At 55.9% G+C, this 18,805-nt stretch overlaps 3 protein-coding genes across 8 annotated transcripts in view; 2 read left to right on the forward strand and 1 right to left on the reverse strand.

Annotated features, from left to right (window-relative positions):
- The window catches only part of FDPS (farnesyl diphosphate synthase), a 50,900-nt gene extending 49,489 nt beyond the window's left edge, over nucleotides 1-1,411 (forward strand). Inside the window, exons 6-10 of the mRNA XM_057398235.1 lie at nucleotides 131-219; nucleotides 427-499; nucleotides 621-698; nucleotides 775-909; nucleotides 1,123-1,411. Coding sequence (XP_057254218.1) covers nucleotides 131-219; nucleotides 427-499; nucleotides 621-698; nucleotides 775-909; nucleotides 1,123-1,323 — 576 coding nt within the window. The 3' untranslated portion in view covers nucleotides 1,324-1,411. The remainder of the gene's footprint in view (nucleotides 1-130; nucleotides 220-426; nucleotides 500-620; nucleotides 699-774; nucleotides 910-1,122) is intronic.
- A 798-nt stretch (nucleotides 1,412-2,209) lies between these two features.
- RUSC1 (RUN and SH3 domain containing 1) lies at nucleotides 2,210-7,321 on the forward strand. The gene is made up of 9 exons (XM_057398219.1): nucleotides 2,210-3,999; nucleotides 4,242-4,328; nucleotides 4,733-4,809; nucleotides 4,929-5,103; nucleotides 5,212-5,317; nucleotides 5,402-5,448; nucleotides 5,712-6,660; nucleotides 6,738-6,866; nucleotides 7,093-7,321. Exons 1-9 carry the CDS (start codon nucleotides 2,445-2,447, stop codon nucleotides 7,259-7,261), a joined length of 3,294 nt encoding a protein of 1,097 aa, XP_057254202.1. The 5' UTR covers nucleotides 2,210-2,444; the 3' UTR covers nucleotides 7,262-7,321.
- A 2,663-nt stretch (nucleotides 7,322-9,984) lies between these two features.
- ASH1L (ASH1 like histone lysine methyltransferase) overlaps nucleotides 9,985-18,805 on the reverse strand; it is a 36,980-nt gene continuing 28,159 nt past the window's right edge. For all 6 annotated transcript variants that reach the window (XM_057398221.1, XM_057398220.1, XM_057398222.1 and 3 more), the window contains 16 exons: nucleotides 18,629-18,737; nucleotides 18,285-18,446; nucleotides 17,982-18,076; nucleotides 17,617-17,774; nucleotides 16,537-16,689; nucleotides 16,014-16,068; nucleotides 15,779-15,911; nucleotides 15,308-15,556; nucleotides 14,823-14,909; nucleotides 14,494-14,584; nucleotides 13,840-13,978; nucleotides 13,141-13,313; nucleotides 12,582-12,748; nucleotides 11,962-12,002; nucleotides 11,212-11,513; nucleotides 9,985-10,524 (listed from right to left, as the gene is read on the reverse strand). In XM_057398221.1, coding sequence (XP_057254204.1) covers nucleotides 10,433-10,524; nucleotides 11,212-11,513; nucleotides 11,962-12,002; nucleotides 12,582-12,748; nucleotides 13,141-13,313; nucleotides 13,840-13,978; nucleotides 14,494-14,584; nucleotides 14,823-14,909; nucleotides 15,308-15,556; nucleotides 15,779-15,911; nucleotides 16,014-16,068; nucleotides 16,537-16,689; nucleotides 17,617-17,774; nucleotides 17,982-18,076; nucleotides 18,285-18,446; nucleotides 18,629-18,737 — 2,206 coding nt within the window. In that variant the 3' untranslated portion in view covers nucleotides 9,985-10,432. The remainder of the gene's footprint in view (nucleotides 10,525-11,211; nucleotides 11,514-11,961; nucleotides 12,003-12,581; nucleotides 12,749-13,140; nucleotides 13,314-13,839; nucleotides 13,979-14,493; nucleotides 14,585-14,822; nucleotides 14,910-15,307; nucleotides 15,557-15,778; nucleotides 15,912-16,013; nucleotides 16,069-16,536; nucleotides 16,690-17,616; nucleotides 17,775-17,981; nucleotides 18,077-18,284; nucleotides 18,447-18,628; nucleotides 18,738-18,805) is intronic.

Raw genomic sequence — 18,805 nt, forward strand, 5'->3', positions numbered from 1 at the left:
GGATCTGCCCTTCCTGGGCACCCTGCCCTTCGCACTGGGAGAGAAGCTGAAACCGGGCTGGGGTTTGGGGGTTTCACTGCACTGTTGGGACTCTGCTGGGGGCTGAACAAATCCCCCCGTTCCTCTTCAGACTGCCTACCAGACGGAGCTGGGGCAGACGCTGGACCTCATCACTGCTCCCGTTTCCCAGGTGGATTTGAACCGCTTCAGTGAGCAGAGGTAAGGAGGTGATGGAGGTGTGGCAGCGCAGCTCTGCTCGCGGTCCCTTCCACACGGTGTAGGAGGGATAACATCGTGCCAAGCTCTGCGGAGCAGGTCTTGCTCGTGCTGTTGGAGCTTGCGGGCTGGATTGAAGGGAGACGCTGGTCCTGGTCTGCAGAGCCCTCTTGGGACGCCCTGGCACTGAGCAGGGTTCCTCTGCCACAGGTATAAGGCGATTGTGAAGTACAAGACGGCGTTTTACTCCTTCTACCTGCCTGTGGCTGCTGCCATGTACATGGTGAGTCCTTGGTCACTGTCCTAGGACTTGCCCTTGCTGTCAAGGAAGGCAGGAGCTTTGGGAGATGCGAAAGGGTGGAAGGCAGGTACTGGAAGGCTTCATTCTTTTTTTCCGTCCTTAGGCTGGTATTGACAGCAAGGAGGAGCATGACAATGCCAAGGCCATCTTGCTGGAGATGGGTGAATTCTTTCAGATCCAGGTAGGTGCTGCTTCCCTGTCCCTTAGTGCTTGTAAGGTGCTGGTTGTGGCACTCATGTGCTCCCATTTCCATGCAGGATGATTACCTGGACTGCTATGGAGACCCAAAGGTGACAGGGAAGGTTGGCACTGACATCGAGGACAATAAGTGCAGCTGGTTGGTGGTGCAGTGTCTGCATCGGGTCACGCCAGAGCAGAGGCAGATCCTGGAGGTAACGCCACCAGGTTCACAACCCCCTGAAGGAGGGGAGATGTGGTGTAGAGGGGCTGTAGTGCCCTGTTGTACACCCTGCAGCCTGGTTGTTGTGAGTGGTTGGGGCAGTAGCGGGGATGACAAGAGGTGACTCCTGCTACCCTTTGAAGGACCAGCTATGGCCGGGGCCAGATGCTGGACCTCAGCCTGACTTGGCCTGGTGTTTCCTCAGGAGAACTATGGCCGTAAAGAACCTGAGAAGGTGGCAAAGGTGAAGGAGCTCTATGACACCCTGGGCATGAGGGCTGCTTTCCAAGAGTACGAGGAGAGCAGCTACCAGCGCCTGCAGGAGCTGATCCGCACACACAGCCACCGCCTGCCCAAGGCCATCTTCCTTGGCCTGGCTCAGAAGATCTACAAGCGGCAGAAGTGATGGTGGGGCTGCCCCTCCACTGCTTCGCCTCTGCTGAAGGGGGCTGGTGGCCATTGGGGTCTGCCCCCGGCTGGAACTGATGCCTGCCCCCCTGCCCCGTGGGGTGGGATCCGGGGCTGGTTGTGAACCGGGTTTTGGGGTCGGAGGCGGGGTTTGAATCGCGGTTGTCAATAAAGGTTAAGTTATTGATTACCCCAGTCCCCAACCGTGATTGCGGCTGCAGCGCTGCCGGGTGGGGGCTGGAGCCGGGGCTGGATGGGGCGGGGGGGGCACAGGCGGCTCCTCCGGCTGCAGGGGCTCGGGGTGGGGGGGGCCGCGGCGCCACCGCCTCCTCCCGGTCGGGGCGGGCCCGGTCCCGGGGCGGCTCCGGGGCGGGGCCGGGGCCGCGGCTCCTCCTCCCTCCGCAGTCGCCGCCGCAGCGCGAGGTGAGCGGGGCTGGGGCTGGGGCCGGGCGGGGGGTTCGGGGCGGCCTCACCCCTGCGGCCGCGGCGGCTCCAGCGCAGGGGCCGGGGGATGCTCAGCGCTGCGCGGCCGCTGCCGGGCGGTGCCCGGGGCCGCACCGGGCGAGGGGGGGGCTGCGGGAGGCTGCGGGCGGGCGGGCGGGCGGCTCCCCCCCGGGACCGGGGGTCCTGCCGCGGCCTTGCAGCCCCGGCGCTGCCGCCGCCCCTCGGCTGGGCCCGGCTCCGACCCCGGTGGGGGTTCAAGGGCGTTTCCTCCTCGGTGGCATCCGCGGGTGCTCCTCACCTCTGGGCGGGATCCAGCCCCCCCTGCGCTGCCCGCTGCTCCCCCGCACCGCGCTCGGGAGTCGCCCACCAGCCCCTGCCCGGCGCAGACCCGGGCGCAGGGGGGAGCTGTGGGGCTGCCCCTCGCTGCTGGGCGCGTTCCCATCTCGGAACCCAGGGGCCCCACACCGACCCCCTGCATCCGGCCCTTCCCGGCTCGGGGGCTGCCGCAAGGTCACCGTCATCCCTCCCGCCCCGTCTGCTCCTCTCCAGGTTCGTGCTCTGCGCTCTCCCCTGCCCGCTGAAGGGGTGCTCGCTGTCTGCAGGGAGCTGCATGGTCTGAAGACAGGAGCTGTGGGGCTCTCCGAGGAGCCCCAGCACCACCAGTGAGGCAGCACCATGTTGGCTCCGAAGAAAGGCCTCCTGTGCAACCTCAACCACATCCATCTGCAGCACATCTCCCTGGGGCTGCACCTCTCCCGGCACCCGGAGCTCCAGGAGACTTCTGGCTCCACGGGTGGAGGGGACCAGACCGGCTGCAGCGACTGCGCGGAGAACTGCGAGCAAGTGGATGCCAATTCCAACAATCCCTCCCTGAAATGCCGGTGTTGCGAGTCCCATCCTCAGCAGGCAGTGACGCTGGGTCTCCAGAACCAGACAGCTCAAGAGGATTTCCCCTGCCTGCACGCTGGGGAGGAGGTGGCTTCCCCTTGTGATCTGGCTTCCTCCTCCTCCTCTTCATCCTCCTCCTCTGTCAGTAGCTGCTCGGATTTCAGCTTGGATGACTCCCCAGTCTCCGTGTACTGCAAAGGGTTCCCCAGAGAAGAGCCTCGACCCCTCGAGAATCCGCCCAGCGTCATTCCCACAGAAGATGCCCAGGATGCGCAGTCGCTTGGTGACCAGGGTGGGACGTGTGATGGAAGAGATGCCAACCTCAACCCGCCGGTGCCCCAGAGACCGGCCCCGCTGACCAGAGGGAGCCCGGACAGCCTCCGCAGCAGCAGCTCGCTCGACTCCCGGTATGATGAGACCTCCCCCAGCGTGAGGGATGGCACCGGCATCAGCACCGACCTCGACCCCAACTGCAACCCCCTGCCCGAGGCTGACTCTGCCCCCCCGGCACCGCCTGTACCGGGGCGCAGGGATCCTGCTCTGAGCCGAGCTCCGGAGCTGCGGCCCCGGGCTGGAAGCATCCCCCCACCAGTGCCCCCCCGGCCCCGGAGGCGCCTGCAGGTTCTCAATGGGCACAGAGCAGAGCAGCCACCTCTGCCTGCGCGGCCGCTGGAGCTGGAGCCCGGCTCGGGAGACCTCTGCAGAGACGTGGGCAAGAAAACCATCACCTCCTTCCACGAGCTGGCCCAGAAGAGGAAGAGGAACGGCGCTGGGCCTGCTCCTGCCCAGGCCAGGGCTGACCGCAGCGACTGGCTCATCGTCTTCTCACCGGACACGGAGCTGCCTCCCCCCAGCGAGCTCCTCTCCAGCACCACGGGCCAGGAGCCGGCCCGGCCCCAGCTCCAGCCCGAGCCGCCACCGAGGCCCCCCGGCTCCAGGCAGCGCGAGGTGACCACGTTCAAGGAGCTGCGGTACCGCAGCGCCTCCAACAAGGCCAAGGGGCAGGCAGCGGGCGAGCGGGCAGAGCCGGCGGCATCGCAGCATCCCCCCGCGCTCCCGGAGGCGGCCTTGGGCAGCGGCAGCGCAGGCTGGGTGCCCCCGGTGCCGCTGGGGGGGCAGCTGCTGGCACCCATGGACGGCCACCAGGTGAAGAGGAGGAGACCCCGGCCGGGGCTGCTCCCCATCGCGGAGGGGCAGCCCGGGGACGCTGAGGAAGCGGGGCCGCCGCTGCAGAGCGCCCTTCCCGAGGAGAACGGGGCCGCGATTCGGAGGCTCAGGGGACCCGGCGGCGCCCCGCGGGTGCCCGGGGCAGGCGAGAGCGGGGCCGGGCCCCGCAAGGACGGTAAGAGCTGGGGTCCTGCGCGGGCGCGGAGCCGGGCTGGGGGAAGGACGGGCCCCGAACCCCCCCGGGGGCCGCCCCGCCGCCTTCCCCCGCCCCGTTCCGGGCCGCGGCGGGGCCCGCCCCAGCCGCTGCCCTTCGCCCCGCCGCGGCCTCCGGCTCCATGGGCGAGCGCGGCCCGGCAGGGCCCGGCCCCGGTAACCGCCTCCCCCCGGCAGCGCCTGACGCCGCCGCGCTCCCCGCAGCCAAACCCCCGCCGTCCGCCGCTGGAGCCGCCGCGGGCCCGCCCGGAGCGGGGAGCACGGAGGGAGCCCGCGGGGAGCAGATGAGAGGTAACGGCCGCGGGCTCCGGTGCGCGGGGGGAGGCCGGGGTCGGCAGCGGCCGGAGCGGGGCCGCGGGCAGGGGCTGCGACCCCGCCCCGTGGTGGAGCCGGGGAGCGGGGGCGCGGCGCTGCCGGTCCCCGCCCTCGCCTCCATCCTGGCCCGGTCCCCTGGGAGCCGCGGGTCCTTCATCCCGGCACGGTTCCCATGGCAACAGCCTGGATGCTCCTTGCGCCTTCCCAGCGCTCCCCTGTGCCTTGGTGTCCGGAGCTGCGGCTGGCGCCCAGCACACGGGGGGGCTCCGGGCTCAAGCGCTCGCTGAAGCCGGGTCATGGGGAGCTGCTCCTCACCCCAGTCCTCCTCGGGGCTGCTCCGAGTCGTTCTCCCTGACACCTTCCCTTCTGCTGCCCCCCAGCCCTGCTCATCGCCATCAGCGCCGCCGTGGATAAGGTCATTGCCCACTTCAGCTCCGCACGGAACCTGGTGCAGAAGGTGAGGCTCTGGGCTGGGGTGGGCAGGAGGGGCCTGGGGGCCTCCAGGGGCTTCCTCCCTCCCTGCAGGCTCGGGGGTAGGTGCTGCCGTTCCCTTCCTCTCCTCTCCCTGTGCTCCAGGCCCAGCTGGGCGACAGCCGGCTCAGCCCTGACGTGGGGTACCTGCTGCTGCACACGCTGTGCCCTGCGCTCTACGCCTTGGTGGAGGACGGGCTGAAGCCCTTCCAGAAAGACGTTATCACCGGCCAGAGGAGGAATTCCCCATGGAGCGTGGTGGAAGCCTCCGTGAGGACAGGTCTGTGCGGGGCTCCCGGAGCTGGGGGCATCTCGGGGAGCCTGGGATGCTTCCCCAGCCCGGGCTGGGGGGATCGGGGCCCGGAGCGGTGACCGTTGCGTTCCACAGGCCCCGGTGCCCGCTCCTTCCACTCGCTGTACGGGCGCGTGGCCGGGCTGGCCCCGCTCCACAGCACCCGGCAGAAGTTCCATGCCTTTATTCTGGGCCTTTTGAAGTGAGTTCCGGCCCCGCTGGCCCCTGCTGCTGGTTGGGACGGAGTCCCAGGAGCTCTAACGTGGGTTCCCTTTGCCTTCTTTAGCATTAAACAGCTGGAGCACTGGATTTCCCACCTGCAGAAGAGCCCAGGTAAGGAGACAATGTCCAGAAGCTCCACATCCACGTCCTCTCTTGCTTGCCAGGGTATAATCAGGTACAACATATGAACAGGTCTAACCCCAGGCCTGTCCCACCCGTGGTGCTTGGCTGGGATCTGCATAGTGGAAAAGGGCATCATTTCCATGGTGTGCCTTTAATACAGCTCCCAGCAGAAGCTCCTCTGACCGGCTGGGACAGCCCTGCTGGCCCTGCCAGGGCACTTTGCACCCTCCAGCACCCTCTGTCTCTCGTAGGTGTCATCTCCGTGCTGTACTCACCCACAGCCTTCTTCGCACTGAGCCAGGGGCCTCTGCCCTACCTCGCTGATGAGCTGCTGCTGCTCATCCAGCCCCTCTCCGTGCTGACTTTCCACCTGGACCTGCTCTTTGAACACCACCACCTCTCCATGGATGTACGGCCCTTGTGCCGCCGGCCGCAGTCACCGCCGTGTCCTGCCCATGGCTCTGCTCCGGGTCCCGGGCAGCGCTCCCTGGGGGGGCTCTGCAGCACCACGGGGGCCAGCCTGGAGGACCAGACCCCCCCGGCTGCCGTGGGGAGGGCAGCGGGCGCAGGGGGCAGCCCAAGGCCCCAGCCCCGCGCTGCTGCGCTGGTCCCTGGTGCCCAGGTCGGGGCCGCTCTGCAGCAGACCCTGCAGCACGTCCTGCGCTGGGGGGACCGCCTCAGCCGCACGCTGCTGGGGGCCGACAGCCTTGGGGATGCTGGGGCTGGTCCCGGGGGGTGGTGGGGGCAGCTGGGCCGGGCCTCCAGGACCTGCTCCGAGCCCAGCGAGGAGAAGCTCCCCTCGGTCTGGTGGACGAAGCTGCGGGCGGCTGTGGCGGATCCCAGCCCTGGCCCGGCTCTGCCGGCCCTGGGGGAGCCCGGCGGCACGGAGCTGCAGCTGCTCCAGACCAAAGCTGTCCCGGAGCTCCCCCCTCCGCAGCCCAGCAGCAGCGCGGGCACCTCCGGATCCTCCTCCCCCGAAGCCCTCATCCTGCCCGCGGGAGCCGGAGCATCCCCTGCGCCGTCTGATCCCGCCGCTGGAGAGAGCCCTCGGGCATCGCCGGGGGCGGATGGGAGCCGGGCAGCGCCTCCCGGGCCCCGCGGCGCTGACGGGGGCCGTTGGCTGGGCCGGCTCTTCGGGGCCCCCAGCCCCTCTGCCAGGAGCTTCCCTCCCAGCCCCGATGCAGCCTCAGCGAGGTCCAGGTAAGGCCCCGTGCAGGGCCCCCGTCAGCTCCCGCATCCCCAGACCAGGCTGAGCCTGCGGCTTCTGCTGCGCGCAGGAGACCTTCGAGGTGGCTCTCGCCCGGCGCCCGTGTCCTGGCTGCGGTGGTGAAGGGGCTGGCGGCTGAGAAGAGCCGCGCTCAGGAGCAGGCAGAGGGGACGGTGTCGGACTCACCCCAGCCCTGCAGGTGATGGGGGCACTGCCGTGTTTGGGGCTGGAAAGCTGCCGGGAGGGGGGGTGTGGGGTGTGTGTGTGTCTGGTCCTGGGTCCTGGATGTGATTGAACCCATGGATGGGTTTGAACCTATGGATGTGATCGAACCCGTGGCCCGATGGCAGCTCCTCCATGAGCATCCTGTGGGAGCCTCTCCCAGTGGCGCTGGGGGGTGAGTCCGGATGCTGTTTGCTCTGCAGGGCGGTCCGGGCGCTGTGCGACCACACGGGCACGGCCGACGGGCACCTGAGCTTCCAGAAAGGGGACATCCTGCAGCTGCTCTGCACCGTGGATGAAGACTGGATCCGCTGCTGCCATGGCAACAGCACCGGCCTGGTCCCCGTGGGTTACACATCCCTGATCCTGTGAGGGACCGGCTCCTGCCACGCTCTCACCGCCCTCAGAGCATCCCTCGCTGGCTCTGCTCGCTCGCATGCCCGTACCCTGTGCCACGGCGCTGAGCCCGCGCCACCGCCGTGCCCGGCCCCACCACGGCTCCCATGAGGGACCTGCTCACGCTCCTGTGTCCCCAGCCTGCGGCAGGGCCGGGGAGGTCCCTGTCCCTGTCCCTGCTCCATGCCCCTGCCATTGTGTCCCCCCCACCGCTCTGCCCCGTGCCCGGCAGCCCAGGCCCGGCCGCGCTCTGTCCATGGCTGTACCCAGGGGAACGCGCTGATTCCAGGGGGAAAAGCTGGGAATAAAGGTTGTGACTCACGTGGCTGCATGTGGGGATGGGTCACTGCGGGGGGAAGCTGGTGCTGGGCCTTTGGGGAGCTTCCCTCTCAGCTGAGGGACATCGGATCTTAACGGGAACGGGGTTTGCCTTAAGGGGGCTTGGTTGAGTTCCCCACTGGGCTTGGAAATGGGTTCCTCAGATGGGTTTAAGTAAAGCCAGCTCCTCACCCCTTGGGCTGGTGGCTCTGGTTCAGAAGGGTCTACGGGGCAGGGACCACAGTGGTCCAGGCTGGGGGATGGAGGAAAACCAGGTCACAGGAAAGGGGAGGCATCGAGCAGCGGCTGCATCCAGAACGTGAAGAGTCACAAACACCCCCAGCACCCACCTCTGAGGGCTGCGGCCTCTGCAGGCCCGGAGGGGATGGCTCTGGGTGCCCGGGGCTGCCCCCTGGGAACAGGCACTGAAGCTGCAGGTTTAAGGGTCCAGGTACCCATGGAGGCTGCTGCTCCTGTATCCACGCTGCCACCAGAGCATCAGCATCAACCCAAACCCTCGCAAGCTCCATCACCCATTGGAGAGCCGGGACAAGGACCCCTGGCAAAGCAATGGGAAGAGTGGGACCAAGAGCAAGAAAAGCCCACGAAGGCACCGATAGGAAAAGATTTTCCATTTAATACTAGACTCTCTCAGGATTGAGATGCAGGCTTTTTATGCAATTACATCCAATGTTAAAATTGGTAATACATAATTTACAAAGATTAACATCAAAACAATGATCTATTTAGATATGCTTTGTAAAAAGGAAATATATTAGCAGCATTTATTTTCAGCAATCACACAGCCTACACCCATGCAGACTAAGAGTTCATATCTATTTGCAGTAATGTAGTGCTTCCTGGTCTGAAAACAGCGATCCTGGCGACCCTCCGGTCTTCTCATTATTATAAAATAACCCCAAAATAAAAAAAGTCCTTAATTTCTACACCAGTAAGAAAAAACGAAGTCTTTGCACTTACCTAAGGTTTGATTGTCTAAAAAACATCTCGGTTTAGTCTTTCAACAAAAGAAAGATAAAATGAGAGAGCTCAGGGTGGCGCTTCCGAACGCACTCGGCTTCTTAAAAACTTCTTTCTTTTAGTGTTTAACACCATTGGAGACGATGATTTCGGGGCTGGAACTAAAGGAGACAACTCAAGGGGGGGGACATGCGATATTCCTACTACACGCACGAGTATTTTATACTCAGGGCTCCTGGTTCTGTACAGTGCTTCTCTACAGTAAGAAAATATTCCAAACTATTTCCTTAGGTTTTGTCTTTTTTTTTTCTCTTTTTTTTTTTTAATAAAATATTTGTGGTTTTTATTACTTTTTTTTTCTCAAAGGGTTTTTTTTTTGCCTTTTTTTTCGTGGTTTTTCTTTTTTAATCTCTTTTTGTCCTTTTGAAATCAACACGGAAAAGTTGAATGGAATGAGCCATGTTCCACTAAGAGTAAAATAATCATAGTAACAAGAATGTACATTAGGACGAGCTTGGTCCATTAAAAAGGAACATGTAACTACGGTATTGCTTTACATCCACGCAGCAGATATATACAACTTGGCACATTAAAAACCGGTTTTCTTCGAAGAACATCTAAAACAGGACTGTATCTGCATATGTACGTCGGAAGGACAAAAAAGCAAAGCCATTTCCAAGGGGCAGCATCGCCGACCCCCCCCTCCCTTTGCTCCGTGTCCCGGGGCAGCCCCACTCTCGGGCACGCTGTGGCTTCATGCAGGGAGCAGTGGGGGCCTGGGGGCCGCTCGTGGGGCTGACACCCGCCAGGGCAGAGGGAGGGCGGCGCGGGGAACGCTGGCTCTTCAGCTCGGAGACGGACAGGTTAAGCTGTACAAGCAGAACACGAGGGTAGTGTTAGCAGTTGCTATATCCTACAGGGCACAACAAACACTCGCTGGGAATACTGCTCGACGGTTCATGTAGTGAAGGGTTCCTCTGGTTTTAGGGGGGGGCTGCTTCTTTTGAACAGGTTTCCATTTGCACAACACACGAGACACACGAGAACCACAGCTTCTCCAGCCCAGCAGCAGCGACGGCGGCGGCGGAGCCTGACCTGCGTTAGAAAACCTCTGCAGGAAGCAAGCGAGAAAGAGAATCCCCCCCCTCCCCGTTCCACGCCGCACAACAAGGGCCTCGAGCAGCCAACTCCTGCCTGGCTCCCAGGGCGCTCGGGAGGCTGCTCCTTGTCACCCACGGGCGCACCGGCCGCTCCGCGCTGACCCTGTCGCGTCGCCACGGACGCTGCTCTCTGCTTGGAACTTGTGCAAATCGGAGGCCACGGCTCCAGGGCCGCCCTACGCTGGAAGCCACGGGGCCTTCACCCTCCCATCTGACTGCGTTCACTGTCACGGGCCACGGTGGTGCCAGCAGGATCTTGTACAATCACAGGTTAAGTGGTGAACGTGGGGAATATTCTCAGAGTAGCTCAGTCCTTTTCCTTCTCACCTCCCCCATTCCTGTCCTTTTTTACCTCTTTTTTTTCTTTTTTTTTTCTTTTTTTTTTCCTCTGAGTGGGAATCTCAAGCAAAAATAAATTAAATTTGACCATCCTGGACAATAACCACGAGGTTTTTCTCAGTACCTAACATCAATACAAGGCACGCCCAACAACACACACACCATAAGAGCACTGCAGAGCAGGGCAGGGCAACCTGCCAACCCAGACATCTAAGTGCTAACTGTTTGTATATTTGTCAGTTTGCTGCTGCCCTCTTTTCCTTGGCTGGTGCAGAGGAAGTTGGGCTCCTGCCCTCAGTCCTCAGCAGACCTTGTAGCAGACTCCAGACCACAGCCTCTTCTGGTGGCATCACTTCCTGAAGCTGCTCTCGGGGATGGTCAGAGTTCGCCGCCGCAGTTTTCTTCCTGATCCTTCCTCCAGCAAGTAAGTGACATCAATAGCTGCAACAGAGCACAGGCTTTTGGTAAAGGAAGGTGACAGCAACAACAGTTTTCCCACTTCCCTACTCATGGTTCTTCCAAGGACGTTTCCATCCATAGCAACATTCAAAACTCTACCGGACAAGGTGCTGAGCAACCTGGCTGAAGTTTGGAGTTAGCCTGCCCCGAGTCACGTTTGCACCAGGCCATCTCCAAAGACCCTTCCAATCTAACTGATGATTCCGTGAGTACTTTGCGTTAACACCCAGAATACAAAGGAGACTGGACAGAGCTCATCCTAAGCTTTGAATCAAAACCAGACACATTTAACCAGTGCAACCACTGCACCCCAGTTCTGCAGCTTAGACAATGCCTACAGAAGTTACCTAAAACCCAATGGAAAGCTCATGGAAGGTCAAAAGAGACTTTCCAGACTCTCTTCAGTCTCACTGTGTGTCTCTGTTCAGTTTCTGGGGGGAATTTGTCTTCAGAGAGTTTTGGTGTAAGCACAGTGACAGTGGTAGGAAATTTCTTTGGGATTTAGTGGGAATTGCTGCTGTTGCAATAGAAAACATTGCTGCAAAGAAAACTCAGTCCTAGTAATGTCCACTAGCAATGAGTTCAGCCAAACCCGTTTATTTCATCTCCACAGCCTGCAGTGAACGGAAGACAAGCCTGCAGACACAACACTTCTGAGGGAAATCTCACCGTTTTTCCCTGGGATTTTCTCTAAGAGGTTGAGCAGGATCTGATTCAGTCTCTCCCTCTGAATATGCCGCCTTTCCTCTGGAGTGCAGAGCTGCCTCGTGTCCGAGCTGCTTTCTTCTACCTTCTTCTCAGCTTCACAGCCCTCACCAGAGGCTGCCTCTTTTTCTGACTCCTCTAGGGCAGGCATCTCACTGGAGGGCTGCTCTTGGTTTCCCAATACATCCTCCATCAGTGGAAGAGAATCTTCTTCTTGGTTTAAGTCTTTAATCTGCGGCTTGGAGCGGTCTGTTTTCCAGGATGATCTAGAGGGAAAGAAGGGTTTAACAACTGCAGTTTTCCAGATGGAAAGGTCAGTTACCAGTGAGCCAAGGACCTGTCAGCAGCCAGGGTGGGTTCTGGAATCTCAGTCACTTGACTTACTATGTACATTCAAACCCTTAGTGCAGGAAGGCTGGCTGCTCTTTGTCCTGGGATCTGCCATCTCCCACATTCAGCTGCTTTTGCTACCTTTCAAAACAGCTTCCGTACTCTTCCTTACCTCCATTATTAAGGAACACTAACACTGCTTCTACATTCTGTCCTTCCTCACCTGTTCCCTCTTTATCTCTTCGTTTAGAGAGATTGCTTTATATAATTTAAACTTCTTATTTCCATAGCACCCAGAGGAAGTGGGTACGGAAAAGAGTGGACACTTGACAGACAGGATGATCTCACCTCTTCTGAATGAACAATCTGGTAGGTAAGACTCACCTGCCTCCATTTCTCTTGTAGTTGTCTGGTACATAATGAGGCTGCAAGAACAGTAAAGAGTATGGTTAACACCAAAGAAAATTCACAGTGGAAGAATGTGACACAGCCAGCCTGACCAGCTCACATGGGCCTGGGTGTTGTGTGAGGCTCTAAAACACATCAAATACTTGTACAGTCCCAGAATTGTGACCAAAAAGTGAGTTTTAAGATTTCCTTCACTCAGGAAGCGAAGTTTGGCAGAGTTCAAGGCCAGGCTGGATGGGGTCTGGAATCGGATGAGCGTTAAGGTCCTTTCCAACCCAACCCAGTCTGGGATTCTATGACTCTAGGAGTGGCTTAAATGAAATCAGCACCTAGATTTCAGCCAGAAACCACAATCTCCAAACTTACACATCACCGTTCAGTCGGTATCTGTTGGCCTTTGAACTGCACATTCTCTATCTCCAATCACTTTTGCTTTCCAAGCTTGCTTTCTAGACAACTTTCCCTCCACACTGTGTATGCTCATGTGGCAGCTTCCTTTGGTTTACCAAGCTTCACTCACAGGGAGCTAGGGGTTTTCCAGAAGTATGGCCAGTCTTGTAGCAAAAAGGAAGGAAGCCAAGGGAAGAAATACTTACTGAAAAGTCTCTCTTGGGTGTGAGTTTCTTGGGAAAGTGGTCAAAGGCATAGGGCTTGGTGCAGACGGGATAGCGGTTCCGGTGGATCTTGTAGAAGAGATGAGCTGATTTGTCCAGGCGGTAGTCACAGATATACACATCCTGCTCCTTCACACCTTTTGGCCTCCCTGCATTTGGAAACAGAGCAGGAAAAAATGCCAATGAGATTCAAGAGGAAGCTCATGGTACAGCAGAACCACAGCAAGCCATCCACAGTGTCAACGAGGCATAGGGGCTGGCAGAGCTGCTCGGTGGGATGGCAGTTAGAAGTAGATGAGCTCTAGGGCCCCTTCCAACCCAAACCAGTCTGGGATTCTGTGATTATGCAGAGGAAATTAGAAGGTATTTTGATTACTTACTCTTCTACTTTTATTTCAATTACGAAGCTGTTCTTACCTCAAACCATGGGTTTTACCACCTCCTGATTCTCCCCATCCCACTGTGGGGTGAGTGAGCAGCTTCATGGTACTTGGGGTTAAACAACAGCAGCAGTGGTGCATTGTATTTCATTTCTCCTTACCTTTGCAGTAGGTGTAGAGGTCAAGAACACAGCACGTGCCCACCACAGCCTCCAAGGGGATGATTTCATACAGTGGCACCCGGAAGAGCTCATTGTGATAGAACTTTCGAGAAGGGGAATGATGTGTTTCATGTGGACGGAAATAGTGATGACCAAAGGCAAACCGCTCCTCTCTGCAGGGGTGAAGTGAGAGAAACAGGAGGGAAAAAAGGCAAGAGATTACGTCTGTGAGCCCAGGTACAACCTCCCTTCAAGCCCTCCACCTCACTTGGAACAGTCTTGCATTTTTGCAATGACTGTGATGAAAAGCAAGGTCACAGAACATTACACTTCAACTTTAGCCCCTTCACGAAGTGGAAATGCTCCTAGTGTGAGTTTTATGAACACAGCAGGCTTACTATGCTGCTATCATTGGGGCATTTAATCCCATTACAGGGGCTTAGGCAGTGATCATGAGCTGTCAGTGTGTAGTCTTGGCCTGTTCTAACTGAGGAAACTGCATGAACTGATAGCTCTTACTCCTTGTTTAAACCTCCAAACTTAGATGCTATCACTTTGCAGTCGTGAAGCACAAGCAGAGGCATGATGAAGCCTCTGTAACTGAACCGTGTTCAGTCCTGTGTTTTCAAGCTATGATCAGACTTCTGCAAAATCACTGTATCTGCAATGTCCCCAATTCAAGAGATGCCTTGAACATACTTCTCATTTTTCCAGAGCTTTTCGATGCGGAATATATCGAGTTTCTCCCTGTTGATGTGGGATAGGAGCCGGTAGGACTGCCGCACGGGGTGGCCATCCGGAGTTCTGCGGCTGTCCCTCATCAGGTAAACACAGTCACCTGGCAATGGGCACAAAACACACACCTCTAAAGAACCTGTCATCAGTCTAGCACCAAAAACAGAGCAAATTCTGTCATTAAAACTAACATTCCAGCAGAACTCCAAGAAGATGCACAGATCAGCACCGACAGACTCGGGGTTTTGAAGCAACGTCCAGAAAGATACACTTCAGGGAACGAACAAGCAATAAGCTGATGTTTTAATGACCATTCTACACTAAAACACTGAAGACCTAATAGCCTTCTTTGCCTTTACTTCTAAATGTTAACTACCACAAGTTGGCTCAGCATCTTCCTTCTCTGGCCAGGAGGAGAGCCCTATCTGTGCTAAAGGTAATTATGTTGCTTCATCAACCAGCCTGTGAGAACTCTTACTATGTGTCACTCCCATAATAGCAAAGAGTGCAGCTTTCTACTTGTAAGAAGATAAAAGGATTTTCAACAGGGTGATGCCAGAAATCTCTGTACGCTCTGATCTGATGGAAAGCACAGCAGCTGCCAGGGTTAGCACGTACCTTGGCGCAGCAGCAGATCATCCCGTAACAAGCAAATGTAATAGACACAGCCAGGCTGGGCATAGTGGGGACGAGGGATCATGGGCACCTCCTGGATGAAGAAAGAAAAAAGGAAGGAAATGCTGTGATGCTCACCATAATCAGTGCAAAGATGGGGCTGAAATCCTTTTGCAGAAGTAGGCAGAGAATTGGTACTTAAGGTGGTTAAACCTAAACCGAGGAAGCTACTCTATAAAGTGAGAACCCCACACTGGTTTGGCCAATCTCAATAATAAATTAAAATGCAAGAGCTGCTTTAGTTTAGCAACGAAGAGGAGACTTTTTCTTACCCTGTTCACTGACCGAGGTTCACACTGCTCACACAAGTAGTGTTCAACATCCGAATTCACCCCCATACAGTCGCAGTGCTGCCAGACCTAGAAAACCAGATAAACCCCAGTTAGAAATTCCTGTGACAGACTGCATTGACAACTGGCATTTTCTCAAGCAAACATGGAGGAAAGCAAGCAAGCGAGCTTCCCAAAGGGAATTCAGAAGACAGACAAGATCCTCATGCAACCGTGGGCCCCAAATTGTTGAAGTTAATTCTGCTCGCCAAGGACAGGAGCTGCTGATGGTCTCAGGAAGTGCTAGCTCCTCTGTAGAGAAATGCAAGTTGCATTTCTTCTGTGAAAGCAGACTTTCAGTTCCTCTGGAGAGGAAGTGAAGGTCTGCAGAAGTAATTCATGCTACCAGCTACACGGAACCGCTAGTAAATGTTGCACTGGGCACGGAGAAGAGCACCAGGCTCTGTTTTGTGTTCCCCCTGCCTCACCATGCACTTTTCACACTGGATCATGAGTCCTTCATCTTTGTAAAGGCCACAAATGCATCTGATCACGTCCTCGTCCTTCTCGTGCCCGCTCTCCTTCTCGCAGACCGACGTCTCGCTGCTGTCGGCCTCACTTGCTGTTTCCCCCACGATCTCATCGATCTGGGCCGCTGCCTCGTGCCGGGCGCTGTAATACGCCTTCCGCAGGCGGCACACGTCGCGCCCCGTCGGGGACTTCCTCCCATAGTATTTCTGTGTGAAACCAGAGCAAAGCAACCATTAAGGTCCTTTCCAACCCAAACCAGGCTGGGATTCCATCATCCTGTCAATGCCTGCTCATCAGAAACAGATCATCACAAGGTCTCTTCTTCTAAGACAGTTTTCTTCTCCTATTACTGTAAATCACCACGAGCATTAAATGAGGCAACACGCCCACTGTCTCTGCAATAGCTTTAAGGCCAGAGAGAGCCTCACCTCTGCATTCCGGAAGACCTTCAGCATGTCCCCATCAAAAGCTTCCACAGTTTTGTAATAGCCAGTCAAGATCTGCTTCTCGATGGTGGCAAGGTCCAGGGGATCAGAGATCTTCTCATAATAGTCCGCATTTCTAAAATGGGAATGCATGCACAATGTCATTTTCACTAGCAAGTCGAAGCTGTGCAAATCCATTATGGAAAACTACGGGTTGCTCTGGGAAGCAAGCGCTTACTTTTTCTTTGGGGGTAGGTTCAGGAGAGGAGCTGCAAGAGCCTGCCTGGAGGAGTCTGTAACAGGAACACAGAGTTCAACATTTACTTGAGTGAAACTTCAAAAGACAAGTACCTAACAACATTCCACCTAGGTTAAAAAAAGGCTCTTCTGCTATCTGAGGCAGAGGGAGTTGAAATGCTTTTGCATTTCTAGAAGTTGGCTGCTGTAATGGGACTACAAGTATCGAAATGGATGATATTTCCTTGTAATTCTGTCAGCTGTACCATTTTGCTGAACCACTCAAAAAGCAACTTAAAAGGATAGCAACATCTGCAGATTCTGGTGGCAGAGGAAGGGGTTGGGGATGAAGTAAAGCCATTTAAAGTCATTACTGGTAGCAGGAGAAAGGAGGGAAAAGGAAGGAAGGTTCTTTAACACCCTGAAAAAAGCGATTTTTTTCCTAGGATGTGCCATGCAGTTCATTGCTTCAGAGGCTGAGAAAGTCTTCAGGGAAGTTTCTTAAGGAGTGTTGTTACCTTCACCTTTATAGGCGATGATGCTATCACATATTTCCTTAAAGATCTGGGCTAGGCGGGCAGCGCGAGCCACCTCAATGTTCTCCTCAGCTGCAGCCAAGCGGCGTGTTCGCACGGAGCGGGCGGTCTGAAGGGCTGAGAACTGGGTCATGAACACATCTGAGAGAGGGCAAAAAGAGAGATCCAATCACAGCCTCCTTTCCCATCCAGCAGCTCCCTCAGTTATTAAAATGAACGTGTTTTCTAAGCTACTACAATAGTAAAAAGCTTCAGTTTCATATCCCCAGGTCAACTCTCACTGCTTCGAGCTCATCTAAATGCTTAAGCTGGTTAGCAAAGCATTTTATGTTGCTGGAACAAATACAGCATGTCACTGAATTCACCTAAAACACTTCCCAGCTTCGCCTGTACCTGACAGAGGGACCCAGTCCTGCCTGGCTGTGAAGATTATGGTCCTGCAAAGAGAGAGTGCTGTTTTTGGAGCAGGAGTTTTGTCCCGCTCCCATAGCTGCACGCCAAAAAGCTTTGTTCTCTAAAGGCCTGAATGCCACTGAATTATGAGGATAAATGACAATTGTCAAAGTCAGCACAACTGTTTCTAGTCTGGGGACACAGAATGCAGTAAAGAGCCCTTCTCTGCGAGGGTCCAGTGTCATGGAAGATGTTAAATATCATCCTCCTCTTCTGATAAACCACTCCTGATGCCACACGAGACAGGACAACTTCTACCAGGACTGAGACAACAGGGCTGCTGGAGGAACAGAAACGGATCCAGCAACCCCACCAACGGGTCAGAGGGTCCAAAATTCTCATCCTTAAGCAAACAGCATGAAGTGTTTCAGAGGAAACTGCAGAATCCCATTATGCAGAAACCCCACTGGAACAGCAAAAGGGCTTCTGTCTTACCCTGCTATGTAAAGATAAAGGCATTCATACACAATCATGTATGTAGGTATTTTTCTCTGTATAGCATTCCCTGTACGTGCTATAAACTTGTAGTAACTCTACATTTGATTTATACACAGAGCTTAAACTTCTCACATAGGTTCTCAAAGCAGCAACCTGAGGAACCTGTGCTGGCCTCACCAGATTTAATGTTCCCATCATCCCGACAGATCCCGTTCCAGCGGTTGTACAGTGATGTGCTGTGGATATTGTCACTGACGTGCTTCACTTCCTCTTGCTTCTGTCGAATCTTTTCCCAGTTTCGTACCAAAAATACATGGTGTTTCAGCACAAAATTCCTATGGGAGTTAGGAAAGCATTCAAGAATCACCTTCCTACTGTAAAACCCATTCCTTCTCTCCTCAGTGGAGAGGAATTCCACCCCAGCTGCTTAAAGGAGAACTAAGAACTGCTTACTCAGGCATTTCATGAGGCCCTGTCTCACAGAAACAACATCTGCACAAGGCTCCATCTCTGAGGAGAATCCCACTGAAAGAATTCCTCACCTTTCTCTGTTTGACATGGGCTTCATCTGCAGCTGTGGCGTCAGCCTTGTTGGTGCGTTCACACTTTCACTGGGCTCCTCTGGGATGTGACCCCTCTGGAAAACACATCATTCTGATAGACAGGAAAAACTGTGCCAAGAACTTGGCAAAGCACTAGAAGTAGCTGCTGAGACAGGACCTGCACTATTTCTCTATAGCATTTCTCTGAAGTTTAAAATACACAAATACAGGGTTTTTTGCTCTGATGGCATGAACCCATTTCCTATCCTTTATTCACATAAAAAAGCTGGGTTTACTACTTACTCTCTTCTTTAGTTTGTGCTTTGACTTCCTTTTCTCTTTTGACCGTCCAGGCCTTCTGTGGGTGCTCACAGGCTGATTGCTTTTGCTTGAAAGCCCATTCATTCGCTGACTTTTACCCCCGATTATGCCTCTGCATTTGTCAAAACCACACTTGCAGAGTTGCTTTGAAAAAGAAAATAGAAATACCCTTTGAAAATAACCCCCAGAACATGTAGGTTCTCTCTCAGTATTCTACAGAACCTGCTGTGTCAAATACAACACAAAAGCTTTGGTCAAGCGACCTTCAACTTGACACAACTGTTTGTCCTGGCTGTTTTCTCAGGGCCTTGCACTGGGAGCCTTACCTGTTTTTCAACATTAAAGGAATGAAAATTGTAGTCATAAGTCAGTTCAGTACCAGCAGGCATGTCTTTAAGTGCGTACAATCCAATCCTGTAAACACCATTCACCGACCTGCAGGGAAAACACAAGGAGAGATTCCCAAGAATTAAAAAGAAAAGGCTTTGTCCACATAGTGGAAG

The sequence above is a fragment of the Pezoporus wallicus genome, unplaced genomic scaffold (assembly GCF_028554395.1).
Source record: "Pezoporus wallicus isolate ANWC-B61680 ecotype Strahan unplaced genomic scaffold, APGP_CSIRO_Pwel_v1 contig_14644, whole genome shotgun sequence".
Taxonomy (NCBI): Eukaryota; Metazoa; Chordata; class Aves; order Psittaciformes; family Psittacidae; genus Pezoporus; species Pezoporus wallicus.

Excerpts from the sequence above, each read along its gene's own strand:
- RUSC1 (XM_057398219.1), top strand. The coding sequence starts at position 2,445 with ATGTTGGCTCCGAAGAAAGGCCTCCTGTGCAACCTCAACCACATCCAT. Across the intron at positions 5,104-5,211 it reads GGAAGCCTCCGTGAGGACAG|GCCCCGGTGCCCGCTCCTTC; the intron begins GTCTGTGCGGGG and ends TGCGTTCCACAG. Across the intron at positions 5,318-5,401 it reads TTTATTCTGGGCCTTTTGAA|CATTAAACAGCTGGAGCACT; the intron begins GTGAGTTCCGGC and ends TGCCTTCTTTAG.